The 15,775-nt window shown below is 42.5% G+C and overlaps 1 protein-coding gene across 1 annotated transcript; it reads left to right on the forward strand.

Annotated features, from left to right (window-relative positions):
* Nucleotides 1-10,283: 10,283 nt before the first annotated feature.
* LOC121858893 (angiopoietin-related protein 1-like) lies at nt 10,284-14,897 on the forward strand. Its single transcript, XM_042355547.1, has 6 exons — nt 10,284-10,381; nt 11,332-11,462; nt 12,499-13,129; nt 13,445-13,604; nt 13,723-14,045; nt 14,491-14,897. Exons 2-6 carry the CDS (start codon nt 11,348-11,350, stop codon nt 14,660-14,662), a joined length of 1,401 nt encoding a protein of 466 aa, XP_042211481.1. The 5' UTR covers nt 10,284-10,381; nt 11,332-11,347; the 3' UTR covers nt 14,663-14,897.
* Nucleotides 14,898-15,775: the final 878 nt, after the last annotated feature.

Genomic DNA, 15,775 nt, shown 5'->3' on the forward strand with positions numbered 1-15,775 from the left:
AGCTACCTTTATTTACACCTCCTTCCTCCCCAACCCCCACACTCTTCTGTCCATCTCCTCCCTCCCCCCCCCCACACCCCCGTCCACCCCTCTCCCCCAACCCCACCCCTCCCAACCCCCCTCCCTCCCCCAACCCCCACACCCCCTGTCCACCCTCCCAACTCCCCCCCACACCCCCGTCCACCCCCTCCCCCACCCCCTCTCTGAACCCCCACGGTCATTCCTGGATCCTGCCTGACCTCGCCTCACCACACTACCCCGAACCTGAACCATGACTGTCTCGACTCACTACACCACACACACACACACACACTGACGTTCATAATACTCTTACAATAAACCTACCTCCCCGTTGCAATATAAATTTATACTCTAACACAAAATATTAAATTACAATATAATTAATTTCAATAATTTTAATCATCTTTTTTTTATTGACGTTTAAAAAGATTATTATTATTTTTTTATCTGATTTGATATTTTTTTCTGTGTTTTTTTTCAGTCCCTTCGTGTGTGTGTGTGTGTGTGTGTGTCTGTCTTTCTCTGACTGTTTGTTTGTTTGTCTCTCTCTTTCTCTGTCCCATTCACTGTCTGTCTCTCGTTGGCTATCTGTCAATTTATCTCTGTCTGTCTGTCTGTCTCTTCTTATCATCTTCGCTCACTTACTCGACATCACAAAATCTGTCTTCCTCCTCCTCCTCCTCTTCTTCCTCCTCCTCCTCTTCTTTCCTCCCTCCTCTTCTTCTCTCTTTCTCCTCCTCCTCCTTCTTTCTTCCTCTTCCTCCTCCTCCTCCATGACACAATAAGATAGCATCACACGGGGTATAATCAACATCGTAAGCCCAGGCTTTTGTCTCCCCCGTCAATTCTGTCTTGTCTGTGTGAATGAAAACTCCGGAGGAAAGATCGAAGAAGGAAGGAAAGTATTTTAAAGAGAGAGAGACGAGCAAGATTGTATTTTGCAAGGGGGGGTGTGTGAGGGTAGGGAGGGGTGTGGGGAGGGGTAGGGAGGGGGTGGGAGGGTAGGGAGGGGGGTGGAGGGTAGGGAGGGGGGTGGAGGCAGGGGAGGGGGGGCAAGGGAGAGAGGTGGTGGGGTGTGGAAGGGGGAGGGAGGAGAGGGATGGGTGGGAAGGAGGGGGGAAGTGGATTTTTGATGTGTAAACAGAAAGAGGATGAAAAAATATGTGTGTGTGTGTGTAATCTCTCTATCTCTCTCTCTCTGTCTCTCTATCTCTCTCTCTCTCTCTCTCTCTCTCTCTCTCACTCTCTCTCCACCACTCACAACTAAGAGACAGAAAAAGAGGAAGGGGAGAGACGGAAGGAAAAAATCACAAAAATCTTGAACTCAATTAAATCAGAAGAGTAAAAGAGGGAGAGAGAGAGAGAGAGAGAGAGAGAGAGAGAGAGAGAGAGAGAGAGAGAGAGAGAGAGACAGACAGACGATTTTCCCCCAGCAAATTGTATCACTTACTTAGTATAAAAAATTCGCCAAGGATAGTGGATTTGTCTGTCTGTCTGTCTGTCTGTCTGTCTGTCTGTCTATGAATGTCTATGTATGTGTGTTTGTGTGTGTATATGTATGCATGTGTTTGTCTGTACGTAATGGCCAAGTATGTGGATTTTTCATAAATTTGTCTGTACGCCTGTCTGTCTATCTGGCTGTTCCTGTCTATCACCCGTCAATATCCCCTTAAGTGTATTTACGTATTTTTCTGTCTATCAACACACACACACACACACACACACACACACGTACAGAAATTCACATGTGCACCAAGGACTCTATAACTAAAACAAGAACAACAAACAACAACAACAACAACATTTAATTAATCCCTACCGACCCTCTCCAGCCTCTCACTCCCTCTCATTCACCACCACCTGTTCACCTCGTCTTACCTGGACATGGAGGGGGCGCTCTAGTTAATTACCATATACTCTTAAGAGATATCAAACTTACCAAATATATAAATGATAATAATTCAGTAAGGAAAATATTAATAGCGTTTTTAATTTATTTTATTTGTTTATTTTAATTTTAAGTTTATTTTTGTGGTTTTTTTTTTTTTATTATTTTTTTTAAAGTTTGTTTGGTTTATTTTTATTTTTTTAGTTTGTTTCATTTTTATTTTTATTGGAGTTTTTTTTTTAATTTTGTATTTTTGTTTTTTTTATTATTTTTTGTGTGTGAAGGACTTGTGGTCGAGGTAAACATGACTGACTGACTGGACACACACTGACCCGTATCTCGCTGCTTTTGTGGGATATTTTTTAGAGTGGGTATGATATAGTGTGAGATATTGACAGGTCTATAAAGGCTTGTTCATCACGGGGATGGGTCTGTCGTCACATAACACACACACACACACACACACACACACACACACACCACCTAGCCTCTTAAACGAGCCCAAACGAGTGACATTGCAGAGAATCATACACACAGTCATTCACCGTACTCCACGGGTGTATGTATGTATGTATGTATGTATGTATGTATGTATGTATGTATGTATGTATGTATGTATGTATGTATGTCTTAGCAATGTGTTTGTTTTCAAGAGGAGGAGGAAGGAAAGGTGAGAGAGAAAGTAAAGCTTGTATCAGGTGCAGTGATCAGTCTGTGTTATGGTGCCACCCTGAGCTGGGTAATGATAACAATAACAACAACTACTACTACTACTACTACTACTACTACTACTACTACTTTTTTTTAATGGCCTCCAGCCTCCCCCAATAGCCACACCTTCGCCACCATTTTATTACCTTAATATTAAATATCCTAATACATAAGTAGCTATCCTATCTGTGTTGAGTTAGTTGAGCCGCAGATCTATGCGGCATTCAGTGACAGTAGCCTCATAGTCAATATATGCAGCAGTTGTCGGAGTAGGGGCAGAAGCTCTCGTTCCCCTGAGGCAGATCAAAGCCGACCTAAGGAGAGAGAAGGACTGTCGACATCTCATCTAGGCTGTAACATAACTTCTGGGCTACTGCTTCTGTTCGGATAGCACCTCTGCGAGTCTGGCGTAGAAGCATCTTGCACTTGGTCCCATCCCACCAGAGGTTGTGAGCACTAGAGGAGTATTACTACTACTACTACTACTACTACTACTACTACTACTACTACTACTACTACTACTACTAAAAGAACAACAACATGAAATAATAATCCCTTTGAGCGTCGTAGAGATTGAACACATTAATTTCTGACAGAGACGGGTATGTGCCCTGAGAGCATGAAATACATCTATACGCTGAGAATAAATACCAATATATTTTCTCATCATCTGGGAGAGACACGTGTCCTAGTACCGTGAAATATATACCCTCTAGTGTAGTATATCTTGTAATGTGACTTGAGATATGTAAACCCAGGGAGCGTGAAATATGTACCCCTAACCTAACCTAACCTAACCTAACCTAACCTAACACAATTACCAACACTACCACCATTATCATCGCTCATGTCATTAACCCGAGCTCAGACAATCGTGATGCATGTATGTATGTGAGAGAGAGAGAGAGAGAGAGAGAGAGAGAGAGAGAGAGAGAGAGAGAGAGAGAGAGAATATGAAGCTAACTAAGTGATAGACAGACAGACATACAGATAAAATAGACAGACAGACATACATGTAGACAGACATACAGAGACAGACAACATAACAACATCAGACCAAGGGGGGAGTGTATATGTCACTGAAAGTCTGTGCTACAAATGATATTAGTTTAACCTCTCTCTGATGGATGACGGTGTCTTAGTTAACACACACATGGTGCACACGTGAGGCTGGTGCACAGGGGGGTGGTGCACATGGGGGTGGTGCACATGGTAGGTAGTGTACATGGTGGGTGGTACACATGATGGGTGGTACACATGAGGTGGTGCACATGGTGGGTGGTGCACATGGTGGGTGGTGCACATGGGGGGTGGTGCACATATGAGGTCGTGAATAAGAGCACTCAAGGTAATGATGTTTACAAGAGGTAGGAAATACACATAAGGTGGAGGAGGTGCACATGACGAGTGATGTACACACAAGATGACAGTGTACGTGAGAGGTGTGTGTGTGTGTGTGTTGACTTTTACCACACGTGACTTTGGCTGAAGGAAATGAAACACAAACAACAATTAATTTTTCAAAGTGACGTTGGTTGGTAAAAATCATAAAAGGTTCTAACTTCATACAGATTAGAATGAGAGAGAGAGAGAGAGAGAGAGAGAGAGAGACCTAGCAGGAAGTAAAGAATAGTGTGATGTGTGTGTGTGTGTGTGTGTGTGTGTGTGTGTGTGTGTGTGTGTGTGTGTTAATATCGACCCCTAGTTCATAACCTCCTGTTGCGTCGGTATTACGACACAGTCTCTGCCGTGATCGGATGGGTCGACACAGAACTAATAGCAGTGTCAATATCTTTTCCTTTCTCCACCCCCCCTGCACTACATATGCGCGTTGTTATGAGGGTGATGTGACTTGTTGTGTGACTACAGGGTGGGTGGTGAGGGTAGGAGAGGGTGGTGAGTGGTGAGTGGTAGTGGTGGAGGGTAGTGGTAGATGGTGGTGTGTGGTAGTGGGTAGTGGTGGATGGTAGTGGTGATGGTGGTGAGTGGTAGTGGTAGTGGTGGAGGGTAGTGGTGATGGTGGTGAGTGGTAGTGGCAGTGGTGGAGGGTAGTGGTGATGGTGGTGGATGTGGTAAGCAGCCCCCCCCCCTAACAGGTCAAATCATCAATGACATTTCGTAATAAAAATAAAATAAAAAAATATGTAGACAATTTTTCGTAATTTTTTGTTAAAGTTTAAATTGTTGCATCAAGCGCCCAGGTGATTGATGACGTCACTCGAGGTATTATCAAGGAAATTTTTTACCACCTTATACCTTATACTTGGAACCATCACCTGAAGATTAGACACCCAGGCTCTATTTAGGGGGTTAGGTTAGGTTAAGGTTAAGGTTAGGTTAGGTTAGGTTAGGGTGGGTCATCCTCAGGTGAGATAAGATAGGGTGTCTAATTTACAGGTGATCCTATGTCTTATTAATGATCTATATGACATCACTGAAGAGATGATGACGTCACTACAGAGATTATGACGCCACTGTAGATATGATGATGTCATTACAGAGATGATGACGTCACTGAAGAGATGATGACGTCACTACAGAGATGATGACGCCACTGCAGAGATGATGACGTCACTGAAGAGATGATGACGTCACTACAGAGATTATGACGTCACTGTAGAGATTTACTTTTTAATTTTAAGTCATATTTTATAATGTCTGTCATGGCTTCCTTACTGAGTTTTCTTCTGGGATTCTTAGATAAATGTTCGCCTATATCGACCACGTAAGCGAAGTTAAGGGTTATTTCCTGGGAGAATTGGTGTCCCATATACCCGGTTTGTTGTATACCTGCCACCCCGCCACACCTCCCAGCCCCCTCCCCTCCCCCTCCCAAGGTCGTGTACAAGCCACTGCAGGTCTTCGATTATGACAAACACACACACACACACACACACACACACACACACACACATGACAGACACACACACACACACACAGTTGAATACGTCGTACACAGAAGGGTCGTCGTGATGCGGGTGGTGTGTGTGTGTGTGTTTGTGTGTGTGTGTGTGTGTGTGTGTGTAATAATAATAATAATAATAATTAACGGTTTATTGAAAGAGCTTGGCAGCCAGAAGGCTGAAAATATACAGTTACATATTTGGGGAATGGGTTACGAATTACAAATAATATACAAGTGACATAAGTGACACAAATAAGACATATAGTAACTTAGATGGGGAAAAGCTTAAACTACAGTTCATTTCAACATAGTGACAGTGTAGGGAGCAGTGTTTACTGGGAGTGAATACACTGATTTATTACATGTTATTGATAATTTTTACAATGTGTGTGTGTGTGTGTGTGTGTGTGTGTGTGTGTGTGTGTGTGTGGACTTAACGTAACAAGATTTGACTACACACCCACCAGCCACCCACCAGCCACCAGCCACCCACCAGCCATCAGCCACCCACCAGCGGCGGAGGAGAACTTCGCCGCCTCCTCAAACTCCTGAGTCAACAAGGAATCTGCATCTCCTCTGTAGTTTGTTTACTGAGACGACGAGGCTACTGTGTGATGCTGCTACTGTTGCTGCTACTGCTCTCTCTCTCTCTCTCTCTCTCTCTCTCTCTCTCTCTCCATGGTCATTTATCTAATCTCCTTTAAATAATTTTCTCCCTTTCGAATTCAATCATATTTTTTAAAGAGAGAGAGAGAGAGAGAGAGAGAGAGAGAGAGAGAGAGAGAGAAAGAGAGAGAGAGAGAGAGTTAATACATATTCAGTTATCTTTAAATAAGTCTTCTCAAACATACTGGATATGTGATTTCTTCCCCTTTACCCCACACCACTTCCTTGATGCACCAGGTGTTTGATGATGAGGTGACGTGAGTGTTTGTTGATATAAAGATCAGTGCATTAATGTTGGGACACGTCTCCTGCCTCCTGCTGACTCTCAATCAAGGGGGTGACAAGGGAAGGTTGTACGCTTAGTGAGTGGCTGTATTGAAAACTTATACAACAACACTAATAATAACAACAACAACAACTACACTAATAATAACAACAACAACACTAATAATAATAATAATAATAATAATAATAATAATAATAATAATAATAATAAATCTCGTCATCTCAAAGCTCATTCAAGACGCTACACTGAGGCCCGTTGATTAGAATACTCCCCACCTGAGCTATAAAATATTACCTATATGAACTATATATTCATCAATCAGCTATACTAATCACCTTATTAATTGCATCTATAATTACTCCCGTTTACCTTCAAGATTAAAGGAGGAATATCAATTAGAAAACGATATAATGTGAGGGGAAACTAACCTAAGTCTTTTATGTTGTGGGGTTAGGTTAGGTTAGGTTAGGTTTACGTTTAGGTGAAATAAGCTGGGGTGGAGTTTCTTCAGGTGATCCTCAGTCAATAATACCTTCTTCTTTTAATATTAAAATCTATTACTACTAGCAACAACATCTACAGCAATACTACTATTACTACTACTACTACTACTACTTATACTACTACTACTACTAATAATAATAACAAAACAATTGTATGTTGTTTAAAGTCATAATTTAACTTCACTAGATAGTTTATATACATAGTTTATTGCCACAACTTTTAGCATTTTCCTCTGCACAGCCTTTTACAGCAGGGAACGTGTATATAGTGTTTTTGTAACCCGGTATTATTTTAGTTTATGTGTCGACTGTAATTAATGGCGGGTCACCTAACTCTCTCTCTCTCTATATATATATATTTGTTACTCGTTTTTTAGTTGGTTGTTTTACGGTTATAGAAAAAAAATTGTGTCAACCTCGGAATCCATGAATTTTTTAATCTCCGAACCATTGAATCCCCGAATCGCTAAACCCTCGAATCTCCGAACCATTGAATCCCCGAATCGCTAAACTCTCGAATCTCCGAACTTCCGAAACCCCGAATCTCTTAAACCCCCGAGAGCCTTGGACCTCCAAATTTATGAATCCTCGAACTTTTGACCCCCGAATCTCCGAACCTCCGACTCACCGAGGCTCCGAATCACCGAGGCTTCGAATCACCGAGGCTCCGAATCACCAAAGTAACCGAGTCACATAAGCCATGAAACCTTTTGGTACTTCATCATACTTATACTGTATAAGTAACTTTAGTTTACTTAAATAAAATAGACAGACAGACAGACAGATGCTAGATAGATAGATACAGACAGAAAGACTGATAGATAAGATAGATAGATAGAAAGACGTTTAGATAGATAGATAGAAAGACGTTTAGATAGATAGAAAAATAAATAGATAGATACCGTATTTATTCAATAAAATCTTTGTACAGGTTCACACTGACTCAAGACATACACAGACATACACAGACATACAGCGTCAGCAGTGATGGGACAACAAGACCATTTATTTATACCTTCTCTTTATACCAGTGAGGGACGCAGCAGTGAGGGACGCAGCAGTGAGGGACGCAGCAGTGAGGGACGCAGCAGTGAGGGACGCAGCAGTGAGTGAGGGACGCAGAGTGAGTGAGGGACGCAGAGTGAGTGAGTGACGCTGAGTGAGTGAGGGACAGTTTAAGGTTAGTTAGGTTAGGTTACGGTGATTAAATCTAAAGTAATATAATCTGAGAGGTTTAATCTTCAGGTGATCCAATTCTCTTAATGTCACATACGTTTATAAAATTCCTCTTTATTTATCAGAACTATATATGATCTGTCTATAAAATGTTAAGTCTTTTGTAACATTGACTAGTGAATGAGTTGAACCAGGGTCATATATGAAGCTGGAAGACTTTGATGTTGAGGTAAAAAAATATGTAAAAAAAAATGTGTAAATCAACATGACATTTCACAGTTAATAGAACCTTGATATATGTGTTATATATTATCTCCACGTCTTGTGTAAAGTCACCCAGAAATATCCTGTTGTCATCACGAACCCCGAGTCACGAACCCTGAAACACGAACTCATGGACCACGAACCTCGAACCACGAACCCTGAGCCACGAAGCCCGAGATTCAGACTTGTGAACCCGAAGCAGTAGATTGATACATTATTTTGTCCATAAATACTTCGGGATCATAAGTCTGAATCTCGGGGTTCAGGGTTCAGGTTCGTGGGTTCGGGGTTTAGGTTCGTGGGTTCGGGGTTCAGGTTCGTGGGTTCGGGAGGGTAGGCGACAGGGCTTTCGTGGTGTGACTAAAGTAAAGAACGAGTGGGATTTGATGTATCAGGTGTAAACGACAACGAACTTACTATGTCCCCCCAGCGTATAAAAGTTGTGTTTACTTGATATTAAAAACGTGATAACCTGTATATAATTAACAGGTGATATTTCTTTATCGTTTGTGACTCTAGTTCATCATCACAAAGCAACACCTCTTTTTTTTTATTTTTTTTTATGTGTTTTTATACGTCGACGTTGCCATGACGATACTACAGTGAGATTAATACATAACCGTTGTATTTGTCATCCACCAGAAGAAGGAAAAAGGAAGGAAGGAAGGAAGGATGGAAGGTGTTGGTGAAGGCTCCTGCTGACATGTGACAACCTCCCATCAACAACAACCACCACCACAGAGGGAGGGGTGGAGGTGGGGGACGAGTGGTGGGTGGAGGGGGGGGGTAGGGTGAGGTGAGCCGGAGGTGAGAGGGAGGGGTGGGGGTTGGTGGGAATTCTCTGCAGTTCAGGGAAATATTTCATATCCCACATCACGACCGACCGCTGGGAGGGGCTGCAGGAGGGAGGCAATATGTAATTCCTCTTCCCTCTTGGAATTTTGCCCGATTTTTTCTTATTTTATCCGATTCTGTCCGATTTTGTCTGATTTTGTGTTAGTTTAAGTGTCTGGTGATGACTCAGTAAAACTTATAAATTCTCCAAAGAACTAAACTCACTTGAACACTTACGGATAGACAGAAACTTATACGAAAAGACGGGGAACTACACTAGACAGGACTTTTTATTTATTGTAGCATGTCTGTGAGTTCTAACTACCCATTATACCGTATTTGTTTAACTACAGTATAACACGCACCTATTGTACTCATATACCACGCAAGATATGCTATATTGGCCTGAGTATAACACGCACCCTTTCGTCCTCTTCTAACACGCACCTCTAGTGGGACAAAGGTGAAGTGTGAGGTATGTTACTCATTACTCAGTGTCTCGGAGGTGAGGTGAGGTGAGGTGACAACAACAAACTTCACTAGTGTGTGTATGAAAGACAAAAAAGTTTACCTCAGTTGCACACACACACACGCACACACACACACACACGCACAGGGCAATTGACTTGAGCAATTAAAGTTTATTCACTTAATATATACGAGAGAGAGACGATTTTCAGAGTGTTGCCTACCATGACTTGGCTACCATGACTGTTGGTTACCATGACTGTTGGCTACCATGACTGTTGGCTACCATGACTGTTGGCTACCATGACTGTTGCCTACCATGACTTGGCTACCATGACTGTTGGCTACCATGACTGTTGGCTACCATGACTGTTGGCTACCATGACTGTTGCCTACCATGACTGTTGGCTACCATGACTGTTGGTTACCATTAATTTTATCCACCATGAATACTCCACACCATGGATACTCCACACCATGAATACTCCACACCATGAATACTCCGCACCATATGCACTCCACACCATGAACACTGGCAGTCTTATAATTCACCTTCAAGACATGAGAGGACTGGGGGCTGACTTGTACACAAACACACGGGGTTAAGTCAGTCTCATTGAGGTGGTGGTGGAGGCAAGAAGGAACCCGGAGATAGTACGGTAAGACATACATACATACATACACACACACTACTTACATACTACATACATACACACACACACACACACACACACACACACACACTAAAACACAAAACAAAACAGTTCTTCCCTACACCTTTTCACCATATTTTACAATCAACAGTAAAGTGGTTTGTGCTGGCAACTCCGTCCAGTGCCAGAAGAATTACTGATAGATAACTGGAGATACATAGGCAGTGGGTCTACAGATAAACCTCTTTTCTGCTATTGTGTTGAAAGTTATGTCATATCACAGATGTTCAGAGCTACACGTGTGCTAGATCTGAACGTGGAGTTTCTGTTTGTGTGTTTGAAGCTGTACGTGTGTTAGATCTGAACATGAGGTCCTTATTTATGTGTGTTCAGAGCTGTACGTGTGCTGGATCTTAACGTGAGGTCCTTATTTATGTGTGTTCAAAGCTGTACGTGTGCTGGATCTAAACGTGAGGTCCTTATTTATGTGTGTTCAAAGCTGTACGTGTGCTGGATCTAAACGTGAGGTCCTTATTTATGTGTGTTCAAAGCTGTACGTGTGGTGGATCTTAACGTGAGGTCCTTATTTATGTGTGTTCAGAGCTGTACGTGTGCTGGATCTTAACGTGAGGTCCTTATTTATGTGTGTTCAGAGCTGTACGTGTGATGGATCTAAACGTGAGGTCCTTATTTATGTGTGTTCAGAGCTGTACGTGTGCTGGATCTAAACGTGAGGTCCTTATTTATGTGTGTTCAGAGCTGTACGTGTGCTGGATCTTAACGTGAGGTCCTTATTTATGTGTGTTCAAACCTGTACGTGTGCTGGATCTTAACGTGAGGTCCTTATTTATGTGTGTTCAGAGCTACACATGAACTGTATCTGAACTTCCACCCCAAGGCAACACAACCACCACACACGAACACTTATTTGTCAATTCTTAAAACTGTCTTTCTAGGAACTTAAATGAGAGGATGTTTTGCGTGATGACAGCGATGATGATGATGACGGTGATGATGATGATGGTGACTCTTCCGGTGTTGGTGAGTCAGTCAGAGGCATCACCACTACAACCACGCCCTCTTGCTCGTGAGTTAAGTTTTGGTATGGTGTTTTCCTCATTGTCCTCCTTTGTGTTCCTCATCAAGTTATAACTCATTGTCCTCTTGTCTTCCTCATCAAGTTATAACTCTTAAGCATACAGGGTCATACTTCAATCATGTGTATACTTGAAAAATACATAATTGCAATAAGTACAGTACAGTCACCCTCAAAAATCTTGTCGCTTATTGTCCTGAATCACGAACCCTCGAGATTAAGACTCATGAACCCGGAGCATTCATGGCCAGAATAATGTTATCAGTCTACTGCTTCGGATTCACGGGTTCGGGGTTCGGGTCTGGGGTTCGGGTCTGGGGTTCGGGGTTCGGGTCTGGGGTTCGGGGTTCGAAGAGAAGCGACAGGAATGTTGTGGGTGAATGTACAGTAGACTCAAACGTGAACTTGATTAACAGTGGTTCGGCTCGCATGCTCAGTAATTAGGCTCCCACACCACTCTTAATTATCATATTAAGACTAATAAGACTTAATTTGAGCTTCATGTAACCATTACTGAGACTCGTAACGTGATTGGTGGTGGTGGGTCCAATGCCCTGTGATAATTGGCTTGTTAGAGTGGAAATAATTTGATTCGTAGAAAATAGATTTAGGGGTTTAATTATCGTCATAGAACACGGCCTCTGATTATATTTTGATGAATAGAAAACGGGATTTGGTTATATTTCATCCGTATAATATTTATTTTTTATGCATAATATACAAATATAACTTCAGCTAAATTGTTCTTCATGTAAAATCATAAAATAAATTAGATAAGTTTAATGTGTATGGTAGACTGTAAACAATAAAGATGTACAGGTGTGGTCAAAACTTTCTGGACACTTTTAATAATACCTGGCTTTTAAATTAACAAAAATAGTAATGCCAGATTGTGTCCCTTCCCCCTCCTCCTCTCCCCTTCCTCCTCCTTCCCCCTCCTCCCCTCTCCTTCCCCCTCCTCTCGCCAGGTAATTTTGTTCACAACTTAACACAGACATGATGTGAAGTTGACCTAATTTCTGTTCAGTTTCAGTCATCAAGCATGGTGACCAAATCAGCTTGAACCTTGACCCAGAGGCTGAGGTCAACGCTGTTCTGTTGATATTGGAGGAATCATCAGTACAGAAACAGAAGGATGACCTCAGGCTATTAAAAAAGGTCAACTCTACCTGTCCGAATCTTGACCTTCAGGTGTTTAAGGTCACTCAGAGGCCAAGAAAGGTCATGAGTGGTGCTGAAGAGACTGGTTTTGGAATCATTGCCGCTGAGGACATTGGATCTGGCGAAATTCCTGCTTGGGATATTGACTCTGTGGAAATACCTGCTGAGGACACTCGCACTTGGGAAATACCTTCTGAGGACATTGGCTCAGGGGAAATACCTTCTGAGGACACTGGCACTAGGGAAATACCTTCTGAGGACACTGGCTCTGGGGAAATACCTTCTGAGGACACTGGCTCTGGGGAAATACCTTCTGAGGACATTGACTCTGGGGAAATCATCACCAGCTGGAAAATTGAAGAAGAAATTCCTCCTGCTAACACCAATGCTGAAAGAGCTGCTCATATGAGGGTCTTTGGTGCCCTGGAAGTTAGTTCTGATGTGACTCTTCCTGAGGACCTCACCAAAGACCTCGTCAACAACAACGTCAGGAGAAGGTGAGTACTTGGGAGGGTTTGTGTGCTCTCTCTCTCTCTCTCTCTCTCTCTCTCTCAGCCTCCCTTTTCTTGTTTTCCTGTTTTCTGTCTGTCTGTCTGTCTGTCTACTTGTTTTTTTGTTCTGTGTTTATCTCTATTTCTCTCTCTGTTTCTGTCAGTCTGTGTATCTCTGTCTGTTTTTGTTTGCATCTATCTCTGTCTGTCTCTGTCTCAGTCTGTCTATCTGTTTCATCATCCTAGATAAACAGATCCGCAACAATTATTATACTCTAAGATTTAGTCCATCTCTTTCATCTCCTGTCTCATCCCCGTCAGATTCAGGAACTGTCTGGAGGTACAGGAGGCGGGGTACACACAGAGTGGCGTCTACACCGTGTACCCGTCTCATTCTTTAGGCTTTACCGTCTACTGTGATATGGACAATGACGGGGGAGGATGGACAGTCATACAGAGACGGGACCATAAATTCTGTCAGGTAAAATATACACTTTATAAAATAATGAAAAAATTGAATAAATCAAACCTAACCTTAACCTAACCTCTCCTGACCACCACCCCCACCACTACCTCATCTTTACCTCTATCACCTACAGGAGGAGAACTTCTACCGCCTCTGGGACGATTATGTCAAAGGCTTCGGCAACCTGAGTCAAGAATTCTGGCTAGGTCTTGAAAATATCCATGACCTTACCTCCCAAACTCCCACTGAACTCCGCGTCGACCTCGAGAATTTCAAGAACAAGACTGGTTGGGTTAAGTACGGTGTGTTCAAGGTCAAGAACAAGGACACGGACTACAGGCTATGGGTTAAGGACTACTCTGGAGTGGCAGGAGATGGCTTGGCCTATCACAATGGCGCCAGGTTCACCACGATGGATAAGGATCACGATACTTGGGGACAGAACTGTGCGATATCGTAAGTTGAGAGAGAGAGAGAGAGAGAGAGCAAAGGGAGAGAGAGAGAGAGAGAGAGAGAGAGAGAGAGCTAGAACAAAGATTTTTTTAACTGGTAATAACTTGAGGTATGTGAGTGTTCTTCTGTTCTTCTTTTGTTCTTCAATGGAGTCTGTTCAGGTGTTGTCTCAGCTTTGTTCAGTCAACTTAAAGTTCTTCATTGTAGTTCCTTCCTCATAACCCAGATTTACTCACCTCACTCCCCTCCCTCTCTCACTCCCTTCCTCACTCCCTCACTGACTCCCTCACTCCCCCTCCATCACTCCCCTCCCTCCATCACTACCCTTCCCTCTATCACTCCCTTCTTCACTCCCTCAATGACTCCCTCACTCCCCCTCCATCACTCGCCTCCCTCCATCACTCCCCTTCCCTCTATCACTCCCTCAATGACTCCCTCACTCCCCCAGGTTCAAGGGAGGCTGGTGGTACAGGAACTGCCACTACACCAACTTGAACGGCCTACGAGCGGGTCGTTACGGTGAGCAGAGTGGCCAGTACATTGTGTGGAGCATGTGGGAAGGAATTACCCCTATCAGGAGCACGGAGATGAAGGTTCGCCCCATCAGGAGGACGAAGTAGGTGAAGATCTGCCCCGTCAGGAAGAGGAAGTAGGTGAAGATCCGCCCCGTCAGGAGGAAGGAGGTGAAGATCCGCCCCTTCAGGAGGAAGATACAGTACAGCAGTGCCTCTAGTGGTGATGAAGAGAGTTGATGACTTACAGTGACTTGTATTTAAGGGTTGATGGACGTTTGGGCCATGGGACGTTTGGGCCATGGGACACGACCTCCAACTATATGTAGGTTAGGTTAGGTTAGGTTGGCCCAATTGAATATAAAGTCTGTTTTTTATGATAAATTTTGACATGTTATCATTACTGTATGTTGTTATATATATATATATATATATATATATATATATATATATATATATATATATATATATATATATATATATATATATATATATATATATATATGTATTACTCTCTCTCTCTCTCTCTCTCTCTCTCTCTCTCAAAAACATAAACTGTTACATTAAAAGTGAATCCTAACCCTCATTGATATATAAATTTCACATGAGATATAATTAACCTTTCACCTGTGGAACTAATTAACACATAGGTAACATCACTATCAATCCCAGTCCTTTATTAATACTATTTTGGATAACAGACAGATAAAGACAATTGTGTTATGGTTCCTACGGGGGATAATAATACGACCTTTGTGTCATAATAATCCAATATTTTTTAATAATCTAGAAAGACCAATTAACTTGAGTCTATATAACTCAAGGGAAGGTCAAGTGTTAAGTGTGTGTGTGTGTGTGTGTGTGTGTGTGTGTGTGTGTGTGTGTGTGTGTGTGTGTGTGTGTGTGTGTGTAACCCTGGATAGTGTCACTGTTTGTAACTCCTGGTATTTTCATGAAGCTAAAAAAAAAAACAAAAAACAAAAACAATTGGTGTTGATATTACCTAACACACACACACACACACACACACACACACACACACACACACACCATCCAATCCCATTACAAACTTTCAGGATAAAGGTCTCAATTGTATCTCAGCTCCTACAGTATTTTCTCTACCGGTGAAAGGGCAGTAACCTGGCCAAGAAAAAACTCCAATAACAGAATTCACTGAACTCTTCCTTCCTTCCTTCCTTCCTTCCTTCTCCCCCTTCAATG

This window comes from Homarus americanus, unplaced genomic scaffold (genome assembly GCF_018991925.1).
Source record: "Homarus americanus isolate GMGI-L3 unplaced genomic scaffold, GMGI_Hamer_2.0 scaffold22960, whole genome shotgun sequence".
Classification (NCBI taxonomy): Eukaryota; Metazoa; Arthropoda; class Malacostraca; order Decapoda; family Nephropidae; genus Homarus; species Homarus americanus.

What these genes read in the sequence shown, in the direction of transcription:
- LOC121858893 (XM_042355547.1), top strand. Translation starts at nt 11,348, where the DNA reads ATGTTTTGCGTGATGACAGCGATGATGATGATGACGGTGATGATGATG. An exon ending in ACAACCACGCCCTCTTGCTC is followed by an intron (nt 11,463 to 12,498) that starts GTGAGTTAAGTT and finishes ATTTCTGTTCAG; the next exon opens with TTTCAGTCATCAAGCATGGT. An exon ending in AACAACAACGTCAGGAGAAG is followed by an intron (nt 13,130 to 13,444) that starts GTGAGTACTTGG and finishes CATCCCCGTCAG; the next exon opens with ATTCAGGAACTGTCTGGAGG.